Source organism: Dendrobium catenatum, unplaced genomic scaffold, assembly GCF_001605985.2.
Source record: "Dendrobium catenatum unplaced genomic scaffold, ASM160598v2 fragScaff_scaffold_1608, whole genome shotgun sequence".
NCBI lineage: Eukaryota > Viridiplantae > Streptophyta > Magnoliopsida > Asparagales > Orchidaceae > Dendrobium > Dendrobium catenatum.
Genome location: NW_021320070.1, coordinates 1,899,615 through 1,922,496, shown reverse-complemented (window position 1 = coordinate 1,922,496; position 22,882 = coordinate 1,899,615). Strand labels below are relative to the sequence as shown.

General features: G+C 35.1%; 1 protein-coding gene across 3 annotated transcripts in view; it reads right to left on the bottom strand.

Annotated features, from left to right (window-relative positions):
- LOC110099829 (BEACH domain-containing protein C2) overlaps nucleotides 1-22,882 on the bottom strand; it is a 111,554-nt gene that overhangs the window by 39,304 nt on the left and 49,368 nt on the right. For all 3 annotated transcript variants that reach the window (XR_003703094.1, XM_020827122.2, XM_020827121.2), the window contains 2 exons: nucleotides 16,192-16,276; nucleotides 2,140-2,334 (listed from right to left, as the gene is read on the bottom strand). Coding sequence is in view for 2 of the 3 variants with exons in the window: in XM_020827122.2 (XP_020682781.1) it covers nucleotides 2,140-2,334; nucleotides 16,192-16,276 (280 nt within the window). In the remaining variant the exon portion in view is untranslated. The remainder of the gene's footprint in view (nucleotides 1-2,139; nucleotides 2,335-16,191; nucleotides 16,277-22,882) is intronic.

Genomic DNA, 22,882 nt, shown 5'->3' with positions numbered 1-22,882 from the left:
AGAAGTTAACCTTTATAACGTTATGCATCAAATCAAAGTAAGTTACAAAAATTCGCGGTCTTCCACTTGCTTAGGCAAAGAAATACGTGAAGAATAACCAAGACACTCTCAATCAAATATAAAGGCGAAGTAATATAAAAGCTCATAACACAAATCCAAAAGTTAATAATGAGATATTCACCTTGAGGATCTATTCTCTCTCTACGAATCTAGGTTGAGCGGAGGAAGATCTTCCACACTATAAATGAAGTGACCACTAGGCAGGACGAGCCGAGGAACATAGTTGTTGGGAAGGTAGCCGAAGTTGGAGGCAGCACAGAGCGTCCAATGAGGGACCACGGGATTCTTGGTCGTTGAAGTTCAATGGTCCCGGCAAGACAATACACGATACGGTTGACGTAGCGTTCAACGGTGACGTCATACTCCCAATCCGGTTTGTAGAAGGGGGAGAGGAAAATGTCGATCTCCCCTTGCTTATTGTATGCAAAATCGTGATCAACCTCAGGATCGGCCATGCACGGTAAGCATGGGGATGAGGGAACATGAGGAGGAAGCCCAAGAGAGGAGAGGGTGTTGGACGGCTAGAAGAAGTGGGGAGGAGGCTAGGGTTTTGGAAGAAATTAGGTTAGATTGGGGTGGAGGTGTGGTTTGATAGAAATCTGAAATTAAGATTAGATTTTGATTAGATTGGGAGGGAAATACTTTGAAATTTGATTTCAAATAGATGGCATTTAATGCATTGATGGGAGGAATTAATGGGATGCGGCCATGGAGGGGGCCGGCGGCATGGAGAGAGAAAGGAGAGGAGTTTAGAATAAAAACTGAAATCAATTTCAGCTTAAGTGAAATTGGAGGAAAAATTATTTGAAATCAATTTTTGGATTTCAAACAAGGGAGAGGGAGTGAATGAGCATTTAATGGGGGAAGCCCGTTAAGGGGGCCGGCGGCATCATGAAGGAGGGAGGGGGTTGGGGAATGATGGAAGGAGTTTCCAAATAGGTAATGAATATTAGGAAAGAAGAAAATTAAATCCAAGTTGATTTATTTTAAATTTGGATTCAATATAGAAACTTTCATAATTTGGATTTCCCTAAATGGAAAGAATTTGAAATTCGAAATTTGAATTTTAAATTTGAAGGCCAGGGGAAAAGAGGCCAGCAGGTGGATGATGAGAGGCCAGTGACCAAATTGTCGACCGGCGGGTGGGAAGGTGGCCAGCGGCTTGGGCGTCCCAAGGAGGTCGGCGGCAAGGAGGGAGGGGCTCGGGTTCTCCAAGGAAGTTGGTGGGAGTGAGGATTTCTTGAAGGGGGCGAAGAAAGAAATAGGGGTAGGTGGAATGGAAAATGTAAAGCCACTAACCTCAACACCACATCCACTAGAACTCACAAAGAGATCCACGATACTCTATCCTCAAGAATTCACAAAGAGATCTAGGAAAATTTTAGAACTCACAAAGAGATCAACAAGGAAAAAAAAATTCATTCATCAATAATCATGATACAATAGAGGAGGCCATAATATATAGGCCTAAAAAACAAAACAAAATATAATGACGTAAATACCCCTGGGGCTACTACTCAAGACAACTAAAAGAAAGGGTACAATCGGTAATATCAAATAATACATAACATTAAAATAGAATCAAAATAGAACTAAGCATCAAAATAAAGACTGTGGATCGTGGCCATCGATCTGCGCCTCCTGCGTTGATATCCTCGTCGAAAACGTCTATCGATGTCCTCATCAAAACCCCTAGAGCAAAGTTGAGGCATTGATCAAGGAATAAAACAATGAGATTTTTCTTATAATAATCATCTATTGATCTTTCTCTCTTCGAACTCTTGCTCATATCCATCTCTTCATCTATGAACATTCATAATGTTCATGCATAGAAATAACTACCCTTATTGCACTAAATCCCAACAAGTTGAAATATTTTGAATCCATCTTAACCATGTATTCACATTGTCATGTTTACAGCTGCATTTAGTGATAGTTCTAATATAATAAGCACTAAACATATCCCTGCAAGTATTCTGAGATACATAAATAACTAAAAATATACAAGAGCTAAATATAACCAGGTGAAAAAGTCAATTGTATGTAGAATTATTTTTTAGTCCCAATTAACCAACTCACCTGAATAGGCATTGCATCGGATGCCAAAGCATGGTCATCAACAAAGAGAGGATTTAGACCATCTGGGGATGTAAATTCATGAATTCCAGCCAAAAGAGGCCGCCATCGTCTTAGGATGGCTATGAATGGTGGTATAATTGCCTCTAAATATTGTTTACGTAGAATTACTCTGTCCTTGCTAACAGCATGCCACACCTGCCAAATAGGAAAGCAATTAATAAAATCACAATGCCTACGGTAATGCATAGCTCATCAACATGAAGTTGAGCCATATTAAGGACAAAGTTTCACAATAGTAGATAACTCAGCAAACATTGGAAAAAAAATATCGAGGCACATACAATATCCCTAATGATATCTGCATGGTCCTAGCCTAAGCTTCTGCATAAAATTAATTTTAGCACATTTAGAGAAGTAAAAATCTCAAACCCTTCGGCTATCTACAAATATCTTGATAATTTAAGAACCCTTTTCTTTGTCGGGCAACTTGCACTACATGCAAGATTTCAGTCTCAAATAGATATTTTACATCAAGTCAATAGTATTTTATACGTTTTACATTGGTTTTGAATTTAGTCATATCCACTCACATTGGAGTTGAAAATTCCAGGGTAAAATTAGAAAGTTGAGGCAATGCTTTCCTTAATTTCAAAAGTATACAGAGGGATGACATTCAAGTCTAACCTTGTCCCAAGACTCTTAGGAAGAACAACACAACAATAACAACATCAAGCCTTTGTCCCACTACGTGGGGTCGACTACATGAATCATTTTTCTCCATTGTGTCCTGTTAAAAGTCAAAATCTCGTTTTGACTGTCAAAAACTCTTAGGAAGAAGAAGAAAAAAAAAACATGAGCCTAAGAAATTCCACAATGCTGAATACTTATCAAAAACAAATTCATTACCGGGCAGCCACTTAATCTAATTGATAATATTGAAAGATATTATCATAATGAAGTTTGGGGCTCCTTAAAGAACTCCTCCCATTAACCTTTTGTCCGTTAGCCTATATAATTTATTGTTTTAATCTATCAGTCTCACGGTTCTACCTTCTGAATTTCAAATTCAATAGTGAATGAATTCTTTATTATTGGTAGACAGAAAAGAGAATAGAAGTAGGACACATATTTCCTTCCCCTGGCCTATAGCCAGCAGCTCTAGGTGCTGAATTGCTAGAATACTCATGGTCCCCTGATGCACTTGCATCCAAAACATATCCCTCCATCCATCCGCCAATGTGCTTATCAGGTTATCAATAAAAGCATATTATTATAGTCTTTTACACAAAGATAATACTATGTGGATGGTTTTATGATGTGGATGCTTAAGTGGTCTCCTAACATTGATTGCTATGAAGAACCACCTATTACTATGATTTGTTTTTCTTTTCCTTGCCTTCGAATTCATTACTTCATGTAACCCACCTTTACTCTCTTGAATACTTTTTAAGGAGGCCTTTACACGTGGATGCTGCTCCTGTTAGACTCGCTAGGTCATTGGTGACTAAGGCAATGGGTGAAATGGACGATAGTTTATATTTGGAGAATGAGATTTAGATTGGTCGTCTTTAATAGTTATTAGTAAAAGATAGAATTTGAAGGCATTCCTTCTTATTATTCTTTTTGCAAAATCTTTTTAAGATTCTCAAGATGTTTTAAAGCTCATATGGAATTGAGGAAATCAATTGTTGTTATTAAGTAAAAAAAATTTAGCTAGCTAGTGAAAAGATACATGATAAAACAAAAACATAAGATTTCTACCAATAATTAAAAAAAAGAAAGAAAATACATTAGATCAAGCTAACGAAAAGAATAGAGCATTATGACATCCTAGAAAAGTGGATCATGACATCAACAAAACTGAGAATGCCAAAATAATCAGGGGAGTTATTACATCTCACTTGGGTGGTTGGGTGGGCCATGAAGCAGTCATACGTACACAGATGGACTGTTCTCTTCGGATGAGGATAACTTTTCTTTCCAAATTTTTTATTTATGCATCAAATATTTCTTGCCAAGGCTTGCTTCATTTTTCATGTGCTTTCAGTCTTAATATAGTTTAAAGCTTTACTTACAGGATAAAAGGCAAGCTGAAAAATGAACGAAGCCATGACAATCGTATAAATGAAGTACTTGTAGTTGAGAAATTTTGCCCTTTCATCTGATGTGAATGAAAGTAAATTAGTGAGGATTGCATTACATGATTCCAGTATCAATTTTTGAAGGGAGGATATTAGCTGAAATGTCTTTTAATTTCTTGCATTTTATGATAATCATGCTCATCAAGCAAGAAAGAAATTTTCTCCTGTCAGGAAGAGCTTGTGTATTGCTTCATTCTGTTCCCCACAAACCATTTAAATTTTTCATGTCGCTCATTATGAGCTTTTCTAGTAAAGGGAACAATGTTGTATGCAATTCTTCATCGCACCGTATTGTTTTGCTAACAATATGCTTAACTTCATCTATGACATAAAGTTGTAGGGCCTTTAGAAATAGTAGTTGCCTAAGTGTTGAGAGCTCCTAGTATTTTCTAAAACCATCAAGCATGATTTGAAGTAGATTTTATGATGTAGGCAAGAAGGGGTTAAAATAAGTTAAGTTGAAAATTTTGTAAGTTTCTACTAAAGTCAGTTCATTAATGAGCTTCTTCTTCTTATTCAGCACATAAAGTGTCATTATTTGGTTCATTTCCCATTGTCTTTGGCTCTTTGGCTTTGCCCCTTCTTTGTGTCCCCTCAATTTCTTCATGTGCTGTTTCCTGTGGCTAGTTCTTCTCCCTTGCTGGGTGCTGGTTCCGATCCCCTTTGTGCCCCTTCGGTTTCTCCCCAGGCCGCTGGTCCCGTGGCTGCTTTGTCCGGTTCTCTGTGCTGCCTTTCCGGGTGCTATTATGGAATAATTACTGACCCTTTTTTTGGTTGTTTGGCTGCCCTTTTTCTTTTATATATAGTATATGTTTTGTAAGCAAAAAAGAATGATATGATGTGATTTTTGGAATGGAAAACCTGAGGGTTTTTGTTGGAAAAGCTTGCGAGCTTTTTCCATTCTTTTCCTCTTCTTCTAGGAAAGCTTGCGAGCTTCTCCTCCCTTTCGTCTCGTCTTCTTGCCTCTTTCTTCTATCCACAAGTTCAATGTCATCAGTACCTTTCTTCTAAATCAAGAAATGCAATTTTAGGAGTTTATGTTTTAAAAGTTTGTAAGTGTCATTTTATATTATAAAATTGTTGTTTTTTTTTGTTATTTCAAGAGTGTCTTTGTTTCTTTTTTGTGACCTAGGAAGTGTTTCTTTTTGCTTGAAAAAATTAGGGGTTGTCAAATGCAATTTTAGGAGTTTATGTTTTAAAAGTTTGTAAGTGTCATTTTATGTTATAAAATTGTTGTTTTTTTTTTGTTATTTCAAGAGTGTCTTTGTTTCTTTTTTGTGACCTAGGAAGTGTTTCTTTTTGCTTGAAAAAATTAGGGGTTGTCCTAATTTTTTTGCCTATATCAATTTGTGTTTTAGGTGTATTTTGGGCTTCTTTTTAACTATTAATAGGGAGTTTGTGGCTATTTTAGAGAGTTTTTGATGTGGCTATTTCAGAGAGTTTTTGATGTGGCTGATTTTTGGAACTGGAAAAAACCCGAGGGTTTTTCTTCTTCGGGAATAGCTTGCGAGCTATGTCCCCCATTTCTTCTCCCCCCTATAGCTTGCGAGCTATACTTCGTCTCGGCTTCTAACCTCTTTCTTCTCTCCGCAAATATCCACCCCACATGTATCTCTTCTCGATGGATTGAATGCAAGTTTAGGTGTTTAATTTTATATCAAAAGTTGTAAGTGCCTTTCTTTTATGATATAAAGTTGTAATTTGTCTTCTTTTCTATATTTTCTATTATCCTAGGAAGTGTTTCATTTTGCTTGCAAAAATTAGGGGTTGTCCTAATTTTTTTGCCTGCATCAATTTGGTATCAGAGCAAGTTAGCAAATCTTAGGTTTGTGTGAGACTTGGTGTCATGAGAGTTTTTGAGTATTTTGTTATTGTAAGTCTTCATATGTTTTGAGTCTAAATGAAGCAAAGATTCAAGAGCTAGATGGGCTTCCTTATGTCTTTGTTATGTTCAAGTTGTTTATATGCCATGCTTATATGTCTCATGTTCACTTAGTATTGACTTGCTTAAATCATATAATTATTTGGATAGAAAACTCTTTTAATGTCATGCTAAAACAAGTGCATTATCTTCATGCTTAAATCAACATCATATGTATGATTCATCTTATCCTTTTATATTAAGATATATGAAATGCAAAACTTGTGTTTGTTGAAGGAGTACCAATATGTGGCTCTTTGGAGCAAATACGGCCTTTGAGACAATATGGAAAGAAAGGAAAATGATATGGCCATAAATATGTGTACCTGATCAATACAATTTCGGTACTCCGGTATGGATGTACATGATACAAATAAGAGAATAAGCATATAATTGAATAGATCTCTCATGTTAAGCATATAGTAAACATAGTATATGACTTTGGACATACACTAGCACATGTTATCAACCTACATATTATTTTCTTTTTCATGCACATGAACTTTAGATGTAGTTATCATTTGCTGAGCGTAGCTCACTCCCTAGCTTTGAAAAATTTTCAGGAGAAGCTTCTCAAAAGTGATGGCGGAACACCCAAGGTTTACTTACAATCGTCGTACCCCGGGTGACAGGTTCTTATATTTGTTTTCCTAGTTGTAGTTACTTTTCTTTTGGGTGGTTTTGTCATAGCATGAATAGTTTAAATGTTATAGTCACCTTGTAAATAGAAGATGAACTCTCTTTTGAAATGAAATGAAATGTTTAGAGGCGCTTTTTTGTTATTGAAGTCTTTTTAGAAATTTTTATATACATGTAATATGATTAGTGAACTGTTTTGAACGTCCGATTCCGTTCCCGCCTCGTATTTACGAGCTAATCGGGCCGGGTCGTGACAATTTTCATAAGCATTTCATTCAACTCTGCCTCCTGCTGCTGAATCCATTCAACCGATATACAATCTTCAATCGAAGTAACAAGGTTCATTAGCATCACCTTGCAATGGTTCTGCCATGACAATCTCTTCAGACATAACAACTTGAACACTGTCTAGTTTTGAAGGCTTGGCCTTCACCTCATCTTCTTTTTTCTCCTCTGCTTCATGGACCAAGTTTCCAGAAGCAATTTGATGGCAAGAACATGATGTTTTTTCTTACGTAGAATACTTAGAGAGCACCCATTCCCGCACTCCATCTTCATAAGACAGATTTGTTGGCATTAACGGATACCTCTAAAATTTTCCTATTTTGAATATCTGCATTTTCATATTTTTGTTTGTGCTTAAAAAGGCTGATATCATCTTGAACACTCATTCTAGTGACATTATTTTAAGGCTTCCTTGGTAGATGAACCCATTTCATCATCCCCACTCTTAATTGGTTAAACATATCTATTTGTTATAATTTTTTCTTTGTCTAGAAAATGATTGAGGCTCTTAATGGTAATTGAAGCATACCTAAAGAACCAGATCTACCTACCTGGATCCGCCGCATTGGTGAAACATATCTTCTAGGTGTTGTAGATCTTACAACTGGCCAACTTCTTACACCATTTGGGCTATCGCTATCACTTGAATCAGAGGAACCCTCACTCTCTGATGAGTTATGCCGCTTAGTTTGGGCTACATTAGCAAAAAAAACAATGGATGCTACGGGATTAACTACATCATATTTTGCACTAAGAAGGGAAAACTTTCCTTTTGCTGCTTGGTTAATATTTGAATCGTTCAAGGATGTATGATGCTTCTTTGCAATGTCGAAGTGCGTGTTATTTGGGCACAAGTCCAGGAACTCAAATAATAAGTTGCTTCATTCCGCTGCTCCAAAATGCTGAGATGCTAAATCAGAAATATGGTTGGTACAACAATTAGCACCGACAGCATGATTGAAAGAAGCAACTAGCTATTCCTTCAAGGCAGTAAGTCTCAAGTCCAAGTCCGCAACAATTCATTCTTTGTAAATTCAGAAGATAGTGATAACCGACGATGTCTCTTATTTATGGACAAATACTCCTTTTCACATTCCTTCTCTCGTTTCCCTCTCCCGAAACATATCCTGGCGACACTCCTCTTCGCGTATATCAAGTTCTTGACAAAGAGCATCTATATCATCCTTCCATTTAGCAATTGCTGGGACTCCAAGATTTAGATGGTCATGTGAAAAAATGCTCCCTTGGTAGTCGGTTCCAGCATAACCATGAAGGCCTTTCCTTGACATATAATCATACCCTGAGGGTAAGCTCACGCCATAAGTGGTATTTGATCCTTGAGTATATATGATATCATCAATATTCCGCACTTGAGCTACTAAAATTGAAGTTGAATGTGGTGTGCCATATTGAGAACTACCAAGAATGGGTAAAGCATGTGGATCAACATCCATTCTTCCACCATATGAACTAAATTCTTGAGAACCAAGATGAATAAGTGCAGTTCTTGCTGCAAGATATTCAGTTTGTTTCACATCAAAACTAGGATTGCCACCACCCCAATAACTTTTTCCTCCTCCTCCAATGTAACGGTTGTCATGATCCCTCTATGTTTACCACATGCGTCAAGGGTGGGAATCCCACCTTTCTTGCCTCACATGATCTGATTCCCATGGTTTGGCCCGTCCACCTCCTTCTCAGGTCAACCACTCCCTTTACCCAAAATGCCTCCCGCAGTGGTCGGCCACTCCACCTCCACCATAAAACTCTCTTCTTGTTGTCACCCCATCCAGAACCCCTAATCTGCCCCTTATCTGAGCCTTAGTAGGTAGTTTTTGATGAAAGAAACTCTCCTTATCAAACACTTCCTGTCCGATTTTTCCCCTTAGATTCAGAAAAGGGAATCACGATCGATTCCAGGTTAGGGTTAGCAATCAAACCCACCGGTGAAGTTTTGGATTGCATCTTCATGAGTTTCCTTAACATCTCTTCTATCCCATCCAAATCGGCTCTCCATCCAATTCTCCCTAGTTAAAAACTTCTTCTCCATGCCATATTTGAATTGTTCTATTTTGCCTTTCAATGCATCCAGTTTCATTGCTGTCATCTCTCCAAAAATCTCGCTCAAATACCAATTTAAAGTTCCCATGCCCAGAGAACTTTTGCATTGCTTTACCCATATGGGTTGCATAGCCATTTCTATAGGCTTCAAATCTAGGACATGTTGGAGGTGAGTGTGCTGCGAAAATAGCAAATAAAAGAGAAGAAAGCGTAGGAACACAAAGATAGGGCAGATTTTTTTTTTATTTCTCCTTCAATAATAAAGCAAGATACAATTGATCTGCTATTCGTGAAGTAGATCAGCTTTCCCATAAACCCTAGACATAATAAATTTTATAAAATTCCACGCAAACTTTAGAGCAATTTGATATAAAGAACGAATAGCAAATTTTTCTTAAATTTGAAATTAAAATTCATGAAAGATTCATAATACCTAAAATACCCCTAGTAAGTATTACAACGGAGATGTTTTAAGTGAGGGCAAATTTGTATTTTTGGAAATCCCTAACTCCCTAAATAATGAAGAGGTCGAAACCTCTTCATTCCACCCGCTTGTTTTGTTCGACCGAACCGAAGGGGAGCACGAAAAGGAGAGAGGGAGGCGAACGGGAGGACTTAGACGGCATCTCTGGCGGCGGTTTCCAGCGAAGGAATTTTGGGGAAATTATAGAGGAGACTAAGCGGAAGACTAAGGTATGATTTATTTAAGCATTCCTCCATTCACTGCATAGTTTTCTTAAGAAATAAATTATATGGTTTTCCAATACTTAGGAATTTCTGTAGGAAATTGATAGGGAAGGTTTAGGGAATGATTTTAACCACGAAAAATGAAGTTTTCTTCCAGAATTTTTTAGATTAGAAAACTATGGTTTTTCCTAAAAGTTGAAATTCTTAAAAAGCTTTCACAAAAATATTTCCCAAGGATCTTAGGAATGTTTTAATGATGGAAATTAATGTTTTTAGCAAAAATATTATTTTTCAAAAAATTTTTATTTAATTAATCCGAAAATACACTAACCTAATTATAAATTAGGTTTAAGGAGAGATTTGGAATGATTTTGGAATGGAATTTATGAATTAATAATTATTTAATCCGAAAAATAATTTATTTTTAAATTCATTAATGAAATAAAAATTTAATTATTTTTTTAAAAGGAGGAAGGAGGGAAAAGCTTTAAGGAACATAAAATGTATTTATGTCTTATTTGAATGTTAGGTTGTGATCAATAAGGGGAGCGATGCATGTCAAAGCGACACTATAAGAATTTGTTGTACTTGTGTTAAGGTAGGTACTCATATCTCTTGAAAAAATTTCATACGTTGCTCTGCTCTTTATATTCAATGCAATTTTTTTTAAAGTTTTCAAAGTTTATGTGGTTATTAATTATGTTTTGAAAATAACCTGTAAGTAAAGTCTTTTTATTTCAATATGTTAATAAGCTTACATGCTATGATTTATTCGTGGTTTTCCTGTGTTAATCTTATGATTTATGAATCATGATAATTTTCATTATAAGAATATGATTGACTGAAAAATAGTTTATAATTTTATGATATGAAACTGTGTATGTTGATGTGGAGTACCCAAAAATGATAAAGGGCTCTATCGAGGGAAATTGGAAAAGGGTTCTTTGGGGCAAAATGAAAAAAAAAAGGGTTAAATAAATGAAAATATGTATCTGATCAGTACAAACTCTATGGGTACCTCTGAGAGGTGTGTTATAGTAAATACTATGCATATTAAGGTTTATATTTATTTTCTATGCATATTAAAAATTTATATTTGAGGAAAGATTATGAAAAGAATTTTATTCAGAAAGGTTTTGAATTTATTCAGTAATGACTGTTATTTAAAGTTTTCACATGATGATTATTTTTCATGTAAAAATATTTTATTGTTGTTTCATGATGGGAAGTATGCATTACCTGCTGAGCAAGTAAGCTCATCCCTAGTTGTGGGATTCTTTGTCAGGAGAACCATCTAGGAACTGATGGCAGAGAGGCAGTTTACTTATCGTCATAAGACTGGACGGAAATAGAGTGACAGGTTTTTCTTTTAGTTTGTGTCATGCGTGGAAGGCATAGATTGTATGTTTATGCACTTTGGGAATTGTTATATTGACTTATTTAGTGTTTAATGTTATTGAAAACTTGTAGAAGAGGACAATATATATATCTGTGTGTGTGTGGGGGGGGGGGGGGGGGGGGGGGGGGGTTTAGTGACTCTTTTATGTCATATTTGAAAGAACGTTGTACAAATTTATGTTGGAATGAAAGTTAGTTTATATTGTTTATCGTACGACTGTTTGTTCCCACCTCGCCTTTGCGAGCTTATTGGGCTGGCTTGTGAAAGCTAGGAACTCACAACTGATTTATGAGCTGGTCTTTAGTTCACTTATTGAACTAAGGGTTAGCTCATTATTAGCTATGATTTTAGCTCATAATTATCTTATATTAAATGTTCTTTTTATGCTTTTTATGTTTGGAATTCCAAACTGGCCTTTGGAATTCCAAGATTTACTTTTCCCATGAGGTGGCTCCTTGGCTTCCTCCATGACCTTTAGTATTTTGTGCATTTGCCCCCTTGGATTCCGGTCGGCTGCTGGTTTTCCCATGCCTGGGCTCTTTCCCGTGATCATACCCCTTGGTTCCGGGCGGTCTCCTAGGTTCCCGTGGATGCCTCTTCGGTTCCTTGGCTTGGGATGTTTTTTAGGTAATTTAAATGCTATGTGATGTTTAGAATTCCTATGGGAATTTATTAGGTGTCTCTTGGTATTTCTCTTTCATACCTATAAATATGGGAGGATTTGTAATGCTTAAAAAAAGTTGAATGATATGTTATTTTTGGAAAAGCTATAACCTGCGGGTTTGCTTCGGAAATCCTGCGAGCTCTTTCCACCCTTCTTTCTCATCCCCTCCGGAAATCCTGCGGGCTCTTTCCACCCTTCTTCTTGGCTTCAAACCTCTTTCGTCTCTCCGCAAGTGTCACTCCACCTGTATCCTTCTTCTCTAAGTGAAGCAACTTTAGGGTCGTCAAGTGATTGAGTCAAGTTTGTAAGTCGGTTAAATTTTGCAAGAGTCGTTGTTGTAAGTCTTTTGATTTCTAGTTTTTACATTTTATTTGAAATGTAAGAGTTTGTTCTTCCTTTCTCGTTTTTAGTCCTTTTCGTCGGTAGCTTATTTGTTTTTTGCTTCTTGTGGGCGAAGGGTATAGGCACCACTATATTTTTTGCCCGCACCAACAACAAACACTAAAAAAATAAACTCAGCAATCTCCTCCCTAAACCATAGACAAACACTTAAATAGTTATATAACACAATAACATAATTAGAACAATCATAATCAGCATAAACATAATTTAGTAAAGTTTTTTAAATAAATAGAACATTTCAAACCAAAATAAACATAATTTAGAAAACTTTCCTAACCAATTAGGCATGATTTAGGAAACCTTCCTAAACAACTAAACAAATTTTAAGAAACCTTTCCAAATAATTAAACACTTCCTAAATAACATAAAAACGATTAGTAAACATTCCTAAACAACTCCCCCTTTGTTAGAAACATTCCTAAACAATTCCCCCTTAATTAGAAACCTTCTTAAAAAGCTCCCTCTTCATTAGGAACCTTCCTAAATAGCTCCCCTTTAATTCCTTACAAAATAAATAATAGCTCCCCCAACCTAGCTATGGGCCCCTCTAGTGTATCAGAGTGCAAAGGCTCAAAGGATTAATTATTTAATTAAAAAAAATTAAGTTTATATTAATCTTTAATTTAAAAAATTAGAAATTTAATTGAGGCACAAAATCAAATTGATTCAAGTTAGTTTTTTTTCTTTTTGATAAATGATGAGTTACAATTAATATAAAAGACATGATTTTGAAAAAAAATACTCTAATAATAATAGGTCCAATCAAATTTTATTCTGTAATAAATTAAACTATATAATGAAATACATTGTAAAATATTATATAAAAAAATATTCAAAAGACATACTCATTCAGACCACCGAGAGAGCGAATGGCTAACCAAAAAAAAAGCTGAATCTTTATGGACCACTAGCAGCAACAACAACAACATCAAGCATTTGTCCCACCACGTGGGGTCGGCTACATGAATCCTTTTTCTCCATTTTGTCAGGTTAAAAGTCAATTTCTCATTTAAATCTAATAAAGAAATATCATTTCTAATATTTTCTAACCAAGTCTTTTTAGGTCTACCTCTACCTTTCTTAACATAAGTCAAATCTAATACCTCAACTTTTCTAACAAGGTCATCGGAAGGCCTCGGTTTAATGTGACCAAACCATCTAAGGTGACTCTCTCTAATCTTATCTTCCACTGGAGCTACTCCAATCTTTTCACGTATATGCAAATTACAATAACCAAAGGTATTTGAAATAATATGCATGATCACTTTTTCATTTCATATCATAAAATAATTACATATAATCATATTATTTTATTTCAAGACTTTTAATATTATGCATAAATCATATCATTCATATATATCATATTTGTATTCATATCTTTCTCATTTTTTTTACAAATAATACAACCGTTACAAGAGCCACCGTCTAATTTAATATCAATGAAGGTACTCATTTTTCATTTCTTTTTTCTTTTTCATTTACGTGCACGGGTTATTGCGTCTTCAGCCAGTACCATAAGGGGGTAGACTCCATCAATTCAACATGCGCATACAAGTATTCTACATAAATCATATCAGTTATCTTCTTCAAATCAAATCATTTCATATATATATATATATAAAATAAGTATCATTACATGTCTTGATAGAAAATTAAGTCTTCTAATTCAACATGATCAATTGACTTTAAGTAAGAAAAATCATAAAACATTAACAATGAGCAAATTAAATAATATCACTACTTGATGCATCATATATAAGAGAAATAATTATTATTACAATAAATTAAAAGACATGAGTACTCACCTTGAAATTAGGAAATGCATTACTTCACTTTTACTCCTTTCCAAATACGGTAGATATAAAGCCATTTAAAGATTACTTCATTAAATTTAATTAATTAATTGCTCAAAATTTTCTCTAACTTAATGATCACTCCGCTACCGACAGATTGATACCTACAATTACATTATATTTTATAATTTATCTTCAACTCATAATATTCTCAAATTTTAATATTAAAATTACTCTCATAATTCTAATGATTAAGTATTGTTTTATTATTATAATATTTTTATACAACATAAATTTCACTTCTCTCACTAATTACTTACTTAAAAAACTAACTACTATTATAATTACAACCCGTCCACTTCGCCTGCTTCGTGCTGCTTTGCCAGTTTAATTAACTGGCCGGCAGCCAGACTAGTTCTTACAACTAAGGTTTTTGACAACATTACTTTGTGAAAAAATCTGATGTAGAACGGGAAGGAGGCGTTGCAAAGGAGAGGATCACCTCTCCCAAAATCTGAGAGAAATCAGATTTCTTGCTTGAAAGAGGAGGGAGAACAAACACCAAACTCCTCTTGTAGAATCTGAAAATTGTTTCAGATTCCAAACAGAAATCTGAGAAGAAAATTTAGTTATCAATGTTGGGAGGAAAGGGTTAGTAGGAACAAGAATTATGGAAGTGAATTCACGGGAGCTTCTAGTGGAGGAATTCCCACGTGATGGCCTGGGAAGCTTTCGGCCAGCAGCAGCAACTTTTGGAAATCTGTCCAAAGGAAATAACTGCACTTAATTGCCCCCAATCAAAGCAGGTTGATTGGAAGGGAGATTCAGGAAGATAGGAGGGAGTTACGGGAATGAAGAGGGAGCAATTAATGTATAGAGAAGGAAGTGGGGAATTTAATTCCTAGAGCTGTTACGTGGAGTTAGAAACATCTCAGATTTTGAAATTCTCAGGTTAAGCAACTATTTCAAATTCAAATAAATTTGAATTTGAATAATTAATAGAGTTACCTAAAATATCAAACCAATTTAGGAAAGTCTTGATGGTACGTGGAGATGGGGAGGAGGGGGAGGTTGACCGGTGGCTAGAGCATTGGGGCCGGCGGCCAAGGGGGTCGGGTGAAGGTGGCCGGCGGCTATGGGGAAATATTGTGGAGCTTGGTGTATATGGAGGAAGTTGGGGGAAATTTGGTGGAGTTGGATGTGACGAGGACGAATGATGGAAGGTGGCGAGGGAAGACGAAAATACAAAGACGGAATAAAGAAAACAAAAACCAAAGATAGAGGATAAAACGAAAGAGAAAATAAAAACCGAAGATAAAACGAAAGATATAAGACAAGAACCGCGAGCCTTGGACTCTTCCAACGACTGACGGGTGATCCGTTGCCCTTCTCCAAGGGACTTCAAATCACGAGCCAGGACCCATCCTGCGGCTGGTGACAACTTCGATTCCTTCCCATAGGAATCTCACTCTCGTTCTCTCCCAAGAACACAAGTGTGGAACACAAAATTTTCATATCCATTCATCATCACTTTTACAATAGCTTAAGGCCCTATATATAGGCCATAACATGATAAAATAAAAATTACAAAATTGCCCCTTGGGCCATAACACTCATATAAACTATCCTAGGGGTACAACAGGAAAATACATTAATGAAGAACTAAAATGTAGAAAAATAAATCATAATTGAAGGTTTAAATCATGGCCGACGATTTGCGACGCCTCCTGTGATAGATGCGCCAAATCTTTGTACCGATGTCCGCATCAAAATCATTTCTTTTATGTGCTTGATAAATGGTGGAACACTGATGAAATGCCATGCAATTTAGCTTCTAATTATTACCAATAGTTTAGATCAATATCAACAGTTTTTCTTTGTTTAACAAAAATCCAATTGATTGGAAAACTAATGTTTTTTTAAATTTGTTAGAAAGCCTCATAAATAGATTCTAGCTATTGATACAAGGATCAAGAATCAGTCCTTCAATTTCCTGCTGATTGCATCCACAACTTAAGAAACGAGAACAAAAGAAAAGACAATTCAGCAAATTGACTAACCTCAGAAAATAGAATACAAGATGCTACCAACACTCTTTGACGCTTGGATTCAGCAATCGGCATGTTAAGAATAGGTGCGAGAACACTGTACAAATTGTAAACCGCTTAGTCTAAAATTGTCAAAAATAACAATATTAAATAAATAAGTCATTAATGATATCGTTTCAGCTGCTTGGATATTGCATCTGGTTTAGAAGGAGAGTTTTCCACCAGTAAAGGGGTTAGAATGTTTATTAGTCTAAAAATATATCAGGATCCTACATAAAGTATTAGCCATTTAAGAGACATCTCAGATACAAAATTTGCTAGCCGGTAAGGAACTGATCAATGACACTTCTAAAAAAGAAAAATGGAAATCACAAGACAGTGAATAATGAATTGTATTGAATGTTTCAACATACCATCCTGTTAAATAAGAAACATAAAAAAAGGTTCTTGGCTGTTTTTGTATATAGTTATTTGGAAATGTGGAGGTAGGTTGGTGCGTCTGTTTTGCTGTGGATGCAGGAATGAAAGAGTTGCCTGACCAAGTGAGCTGATCTCCGCTTTCCCTTTATCTTCAAAGGGACCATTTTTCCTCCATGAATTGCATGGTGAGAAAAATGAAGATGTTAGTAAAATAATAAAAATACTAAGGATATATATATGACCACACTAAAAAATCTAAGGCAAATAAGGGTTTCCTTTGAGCAGATAGTTAGTCTAGCAGCAATGGTAACATTATATTGCGGTTACGACTCAAGCACAAAGATTTCCCAATGCCTAAGCCTATGACCTGTGAGCCATAATAAACACTTGATAAGGTATTAACCCTTTGTTAGCCAATGTTACCTTAAATTTGGCCTCTCTGACAAGCTTTCACCACATACATAGGAGGCCTTGCTGGATGATGTAACAAAAGATTATTGATAAGGATTATTAAATCAGGTTGAGACGACTACCTCAATTGACAAGATAGATTAGACAACTCAACATAAGACAAACATGAGAGCTTGATTGGGTTTTTCATTTGTCGTCACTTCACCAATCATTCGCTCTTAATCAATACTGGTATGTTCTTTCTTTCAATTCAAACTGCTGCTGCTATTTAAATCATCGTAAAATAAAAACTTGTTTTATTTGAAAGTTTTCTCTCTTAATCAAGAGGAATAGTTAATCATAGGACTTGCGCCTAAATTTTTTTTTTTTAATCTGATCATAAAGTCCTCTTAAGAAGGTGAAAGCACATAGTAATATCTTATCTGATATCCAATCTACCTTCTAAAAACTAAATCTAGAATCACTCAAATATGAATACAGTCAGGTTAAATTTTTATATCCTATAAATCTAAAAGATGGGGATGGTGAAGTAATGGAGAGTCACTCTTTTTATAAGGGGCAATTTGGTGATGCAATAGTGTAGTAAGATGGTGAAACAAGTTATGTTAAATGAAACATGCCCTAGGATGAAATCAAAGCATCTATAGATTTCACCAACGCCATGGGCCACCATTAGGTATACCAGTCAAAACTCATATTACATTTCCTTTAAATTCTAAACAATTAAATTACAGAAGTCATTCTACCTTCAATTGCAAGCAAGGATTAAAGATTCCACTTGATTTTCTATCAATAAGGAGATAAAACAAGGAAATAAAATGTGAGCTAATACACTTAGTCTAGCTAGATTACTTTCCTCAAGAAGCCAAGTATGTTGATAATGCTATATTAGTTTAGTCAACCATATTATAAGAAGAGCTGGATGATTATGGATAAACAAAGGAACTAGGGGAATTGATCAAAATATACATATCTTTAAACTCCTAGAGTTTCACTCACAATATTACGAGGATTTTGAAATAAAAATGAGTAATACATCAAAGAAAATAAAATTTTGAATTACTTAATCATGAGATAAATAATTATAAAAGTTCATTATTACAATGAACTATGAAAAATTACAATTTATTCAATCTCTTACTTTAGAATCATTGTAGTGCAGCTGTAGGATGTCATCGTATCACATCATTTTGACCCAATTCTATCTAATCCAACTCATTGTGATCTCAATCTTCACGATCATAATCTTCTTGGTCATTATGATCACAAGCATTAACAGGTGTTCTAAGCCCTGTAGTTGACCAACTGTGACAACCTATAAGCAACAACCCCCAATATCACCCTTAAGTCTGATAAAGATGCATGGCAAACGTAGCCCAAATTTTGCAGTAAAATGTAAGAACCGGTCCGATTGTTTTAGTTGAACCGATCGTAGCTTTAAATTGAGAGAAGCAAAACAGGCAAACCGAGCAAATGAAACGATGAGGAACGCAACCCGAATGGTCACCGTGAGCATGTATACGTCTATTTGACAGATTTTTCATTGTTCTAAGTCACTAATCGCGTCTGGAGTGAAAAATGGTGACTCCTCATGGAAGATATCTTTGTTTCGCTTCATCCAGTTCAACAAATGAGCGAAAGAATTTGAGAATGCAACAACTAAGAGAAAGAAAAAGAAGAAGGAAGGAAATCAAGAATCAGGAAGGAAGAGAGTGGGAGAAAGAGGCACCTGCGATCGAGCCAACCGAGTGATTGAGAGCGAAGGCGAGAGAGAAGGATTAGGCGAGTGTGAGCGAAGGTTTCGTCTACTCGGAAAAGGTAAGATTTTCTATTCTTTTATTAGTATTATTTTGATAAAAGAAATAATGATAAGAAAAATTTTAAGAAAGATTAATATTAGAAATTAATTAATGATAATAATATAAGATTATATGCGATTTTAAATTAAATTATGAATATATATTAAATGAAAAATTGGATTTAGAAGTGTAATGAATTTATGGCATATAATATATTTAAAGTAATTAATTAAAGAGAGAAGAAATTTCAAATTAGAAAATAATAAAACGAGATAAATCGATATTTAAATAAGAGAGATTATGAGATTCAAATAAGAGATATGAATTTTAATTGAAAATGTTAACTAAGATAATTAATTATACAAATATGAATTTACTGATAAAGAATAGAAATTTAATAAAAGTAAATATTAAAGTACGATACTAAAGAAAATATTGTTTCCTATACATAGAGAGAGAATGAATATCTTAAAAATTTAAATTCTAATTAGTGAATTAGCTAAGTAATTAGAGAGAGAGAGAGAGATCTCATTTAATTAAAAAATTAATTTTAAAAGAGAGTATATTTAATTAAATTAAAGTGAGAAGTTTTAAAATATTAAGTTAGAAAAATCAAGAGCAAATAATTAATTAATGAAGTGATCTTTTATAGGCTTTAAATCTACCATCATTGAAATAAGGAGTAAAAGTGAAGCATCACATTTCCTAAGTTCAAGGTGTGTACTCATGTCTTTTAATTATAGCAATGATTTTGTTCTTTCTTTAAATGCATTGAAAGATAGTGATATCTGCTATTGCAAATTAGATTATGATCCGTTTTTCTCATATCCAATGATTGATCATGTTGAATCAAATGAAAATAAATGTCATGATTTACATTTTCATTGAAGGTAAATGATTGATATGTGAATGATTTGATTTATGTAAAATACTTGCATGTGTATGTTAACTGATGGAACACACTCCCTTATAGTATTGGCTAGGGACGCAATGTACCCCTGCACGTTAAAGAAAAAGGTTATGGAAAAGGAAAATAAAATGGAAATGAAAATGGAAAAGAAGTACCTTCATTGGTACTAATTTAGACGATGACACCTGTGACGGTTGTATTATTTATGAGAAAGAAGAAAGATATAGATAAAAATATTGTATATGCATAATATTGAAAATCTTGAAATAAAATGAATGTAAATGAAATTATTTTATGATATGAATTGAAATACTCATGCATATTGTTTCAATTACTTTGAATTAGTATAATTTAGAAGCATGTTTTACTCACTAAGTTGTACCTTACTCTTAGTTGTTCTAACATTTTCAAGTATAATTTATTATAATCAAAATGAATAGAAGATGTGAAAATATATATCATTGGTGTGGCGCACCAGAAAAAAGGTATTTAAGTCCTTTTATATTAGTTTATATTTTTGAAGTTTAGTGGCTCTTTCAGGTTATTGAGATAGTTTTAGATTAATTGAAAATTTTAATTAACCGTCCGACCGTCTATTCCTGCCTCGTTAATTCGAGCCTCTAGGCCGGGTCATGATAAAAACAATCTGATTTTGTTGACATAAGAGTAGAGCCAAGTTTCTTCAAAAAAACTTTTATAACCCTTGAAACCACTAATTAATTTAACACTTCAATAGTTAAGGCATTTTGTAATTGAGAAGACGCAAGCCTCTCCATAGTCTTAGCCCGCTAGACTGAACATTATACATCTACACGATTTTGTGATGTCTAGCCTCATTCCATTATTGGGCCATCTAATAAGTAATGCGAAGAGCCTTCCCATCATTGATCCTAATGATCTCCTATACCTTGAATTGAGACCAAAAATAGAAATAGGTTAAAAAGTTTCTTGTGGCATTTCCATATAAATCTCTCTAATAACCTAATCGATGAGGTTGTTGACAGTGCAAATAATCACTTGAACAATTGGGCAAGAAGTGGGTTACAAGCAGAAATTGAGTTCCACCTAGTGAACTTCTTCCATGTTCAGTTGGCCATGGTAAAACCGACATTACAGGGCACTTCATCAGAGTCAATATAACGAAAATTTTGCTGTCTTATATCAGCTATGTAAGAAAGTTAGCAGGTTGCAATGACAGTGTTAAAAATTGAAGAAACTGCTAACTCCACATTGGAGGCATTGACTTTTCCATTTGTCTCAATAATGTAGTGGTGGTCTCTCCTCCCTGTAAAGATCTCATCTAACGGGAAGAAGCAAAGCCCTTTATAACGAGGCGTGCAGACTCTAGCCAATTTTCCATTGTAAGATGACACCACTGTCTTTATGATAGAAGCCAAATGAAAAGAGATGAATCTCAAAGTTCAAACAAAGTTTCAATACTTGCATTGAATAAAAGAAAATAAAAGGTTCAACACCTAAGCTGAGTGGTGACAATAGGCACAACTCAAGTGGAGGTGACATTGGAGCGGTGGCATTTTGGGCTCCCAATAAGGTCATTTATCTCATTTCCTCTTACAATGTTGGGAGATCTCATTCAAAGTCTGACATGTGAACACTCCTTGCTAATTCTCAATCTAATAAAAAAAGAAGGCAAGAACTTATGACAATATAGTACCAATGAAGGTACTTCTTTTCCATTTTATAAAAAAGATTAAGTGGAAATTTTCTGGATCCTAGAAGGGATAAAAGTATATCCAACTTATGACAATATAGAAAAGAGGTTTTGACCTCTTGTAACTCTAGTTGCCACTAAGTGTAGTGAGTAGAACAGAACCAACAGAGTCCAAGGGCAACCAATGTAGCATTTGACTGAGGAATAGTAACAACATCCATCTTACATAATTGTTGTTTCATTGTTTCCTCCTCAACCAACTAAAGATACCATCATTCTTTTTTTTCTTAACCCCTATCACATGGAGTTAACTCTACTTGTCAAAGTTTTAATTCCTTTAAGCATTAAATATCCATCAAAAACCACTTTAACTCTCTAGGAAAAATTTTTTTTTGTGCTGAAAGAAATTAATTCATTGCCATCGCTATAAATAACTTAGCAATGATTTTTAGTTTATATATGTGTCAAGGCTTGATTATTTTTCGTCTATCCTATCATGGTTAAGCAGTCATTAGGACATTAGCAATATTTTTTATTTGTTGAGGTTATTGTTATATTTGAAATTGTATCCGCTTGAATATGTATGACAACAAGGGCTTTTAGTGCTTACCATACGATGATGATTTTTGAATGAAAATTATGATAGCAGCTGATGCTATCAAATATTACGTATTTTTATTTTATATTGAACATTAGTATGTTTTTATGCTCTTTTTTTGTTTTTTTTAGCTATCTAATGATGGGAAAGCATCCAATGATCATGGTAGGTTGTGCTTGGGCTTTGGTAGACCTTTGGTTTGAGGGCTTGATTGGTCCTTGGCTGCTGCTGGTTCTCGAATTGGCTTATGGTCCACGGTTTTGGGGCTTATGATGAAGAATGGAAGAGGATGGTTCATTGAAGTTGAGCTTTAATTGCTAAGTTGCTAGCTCATTAATCTATAAGGTAAGCTCATAAGTTGGATTCATTATGGAGTGGTCTTATCCCTTCTCCTCCCCTCTTCTTCTTAAAATTCCGAGCCTTTGTCCCCTTGGTTTCCCCGGTTGGCTGCTGGTTTTCCGTGCTTGGTGGCCTTTCCTGTGCCTTGGTGCTTCGGTTCCGTGCGGGCCTCCTGGGTTCTTGCGGCTGCCTCTTTGGGTTCCGCCTGGGCTGTTTTCCCATGACTTTTTGGGGGCTTTTCCATGGTTTTGATGCTTTGTTTACTAGAGTTGACTGCTGGCTTTTTAATTCCCTCATTTATAATGTGAATATGAAAGGTCATTGTCGCTATTAGGTTTCTCCTCTCTTGCCTATAAATATGAGATGTTTTGTGAAGGAAGGGGAGTTAAATATTGAAAGCAGATTTTCTATAAACCTGCAGGTTCTTCTTGGAAAAGCTTGCGAGCTTGTTCCATTCTCCTTCTCCTCTAGGAAAGACTTGCGAGTTCTTTCCACCCTTCTTCTCGGCTTCTCACCTCTTTCGTCTCTCCGCAAGTTCCACTCCATTTGTCTCC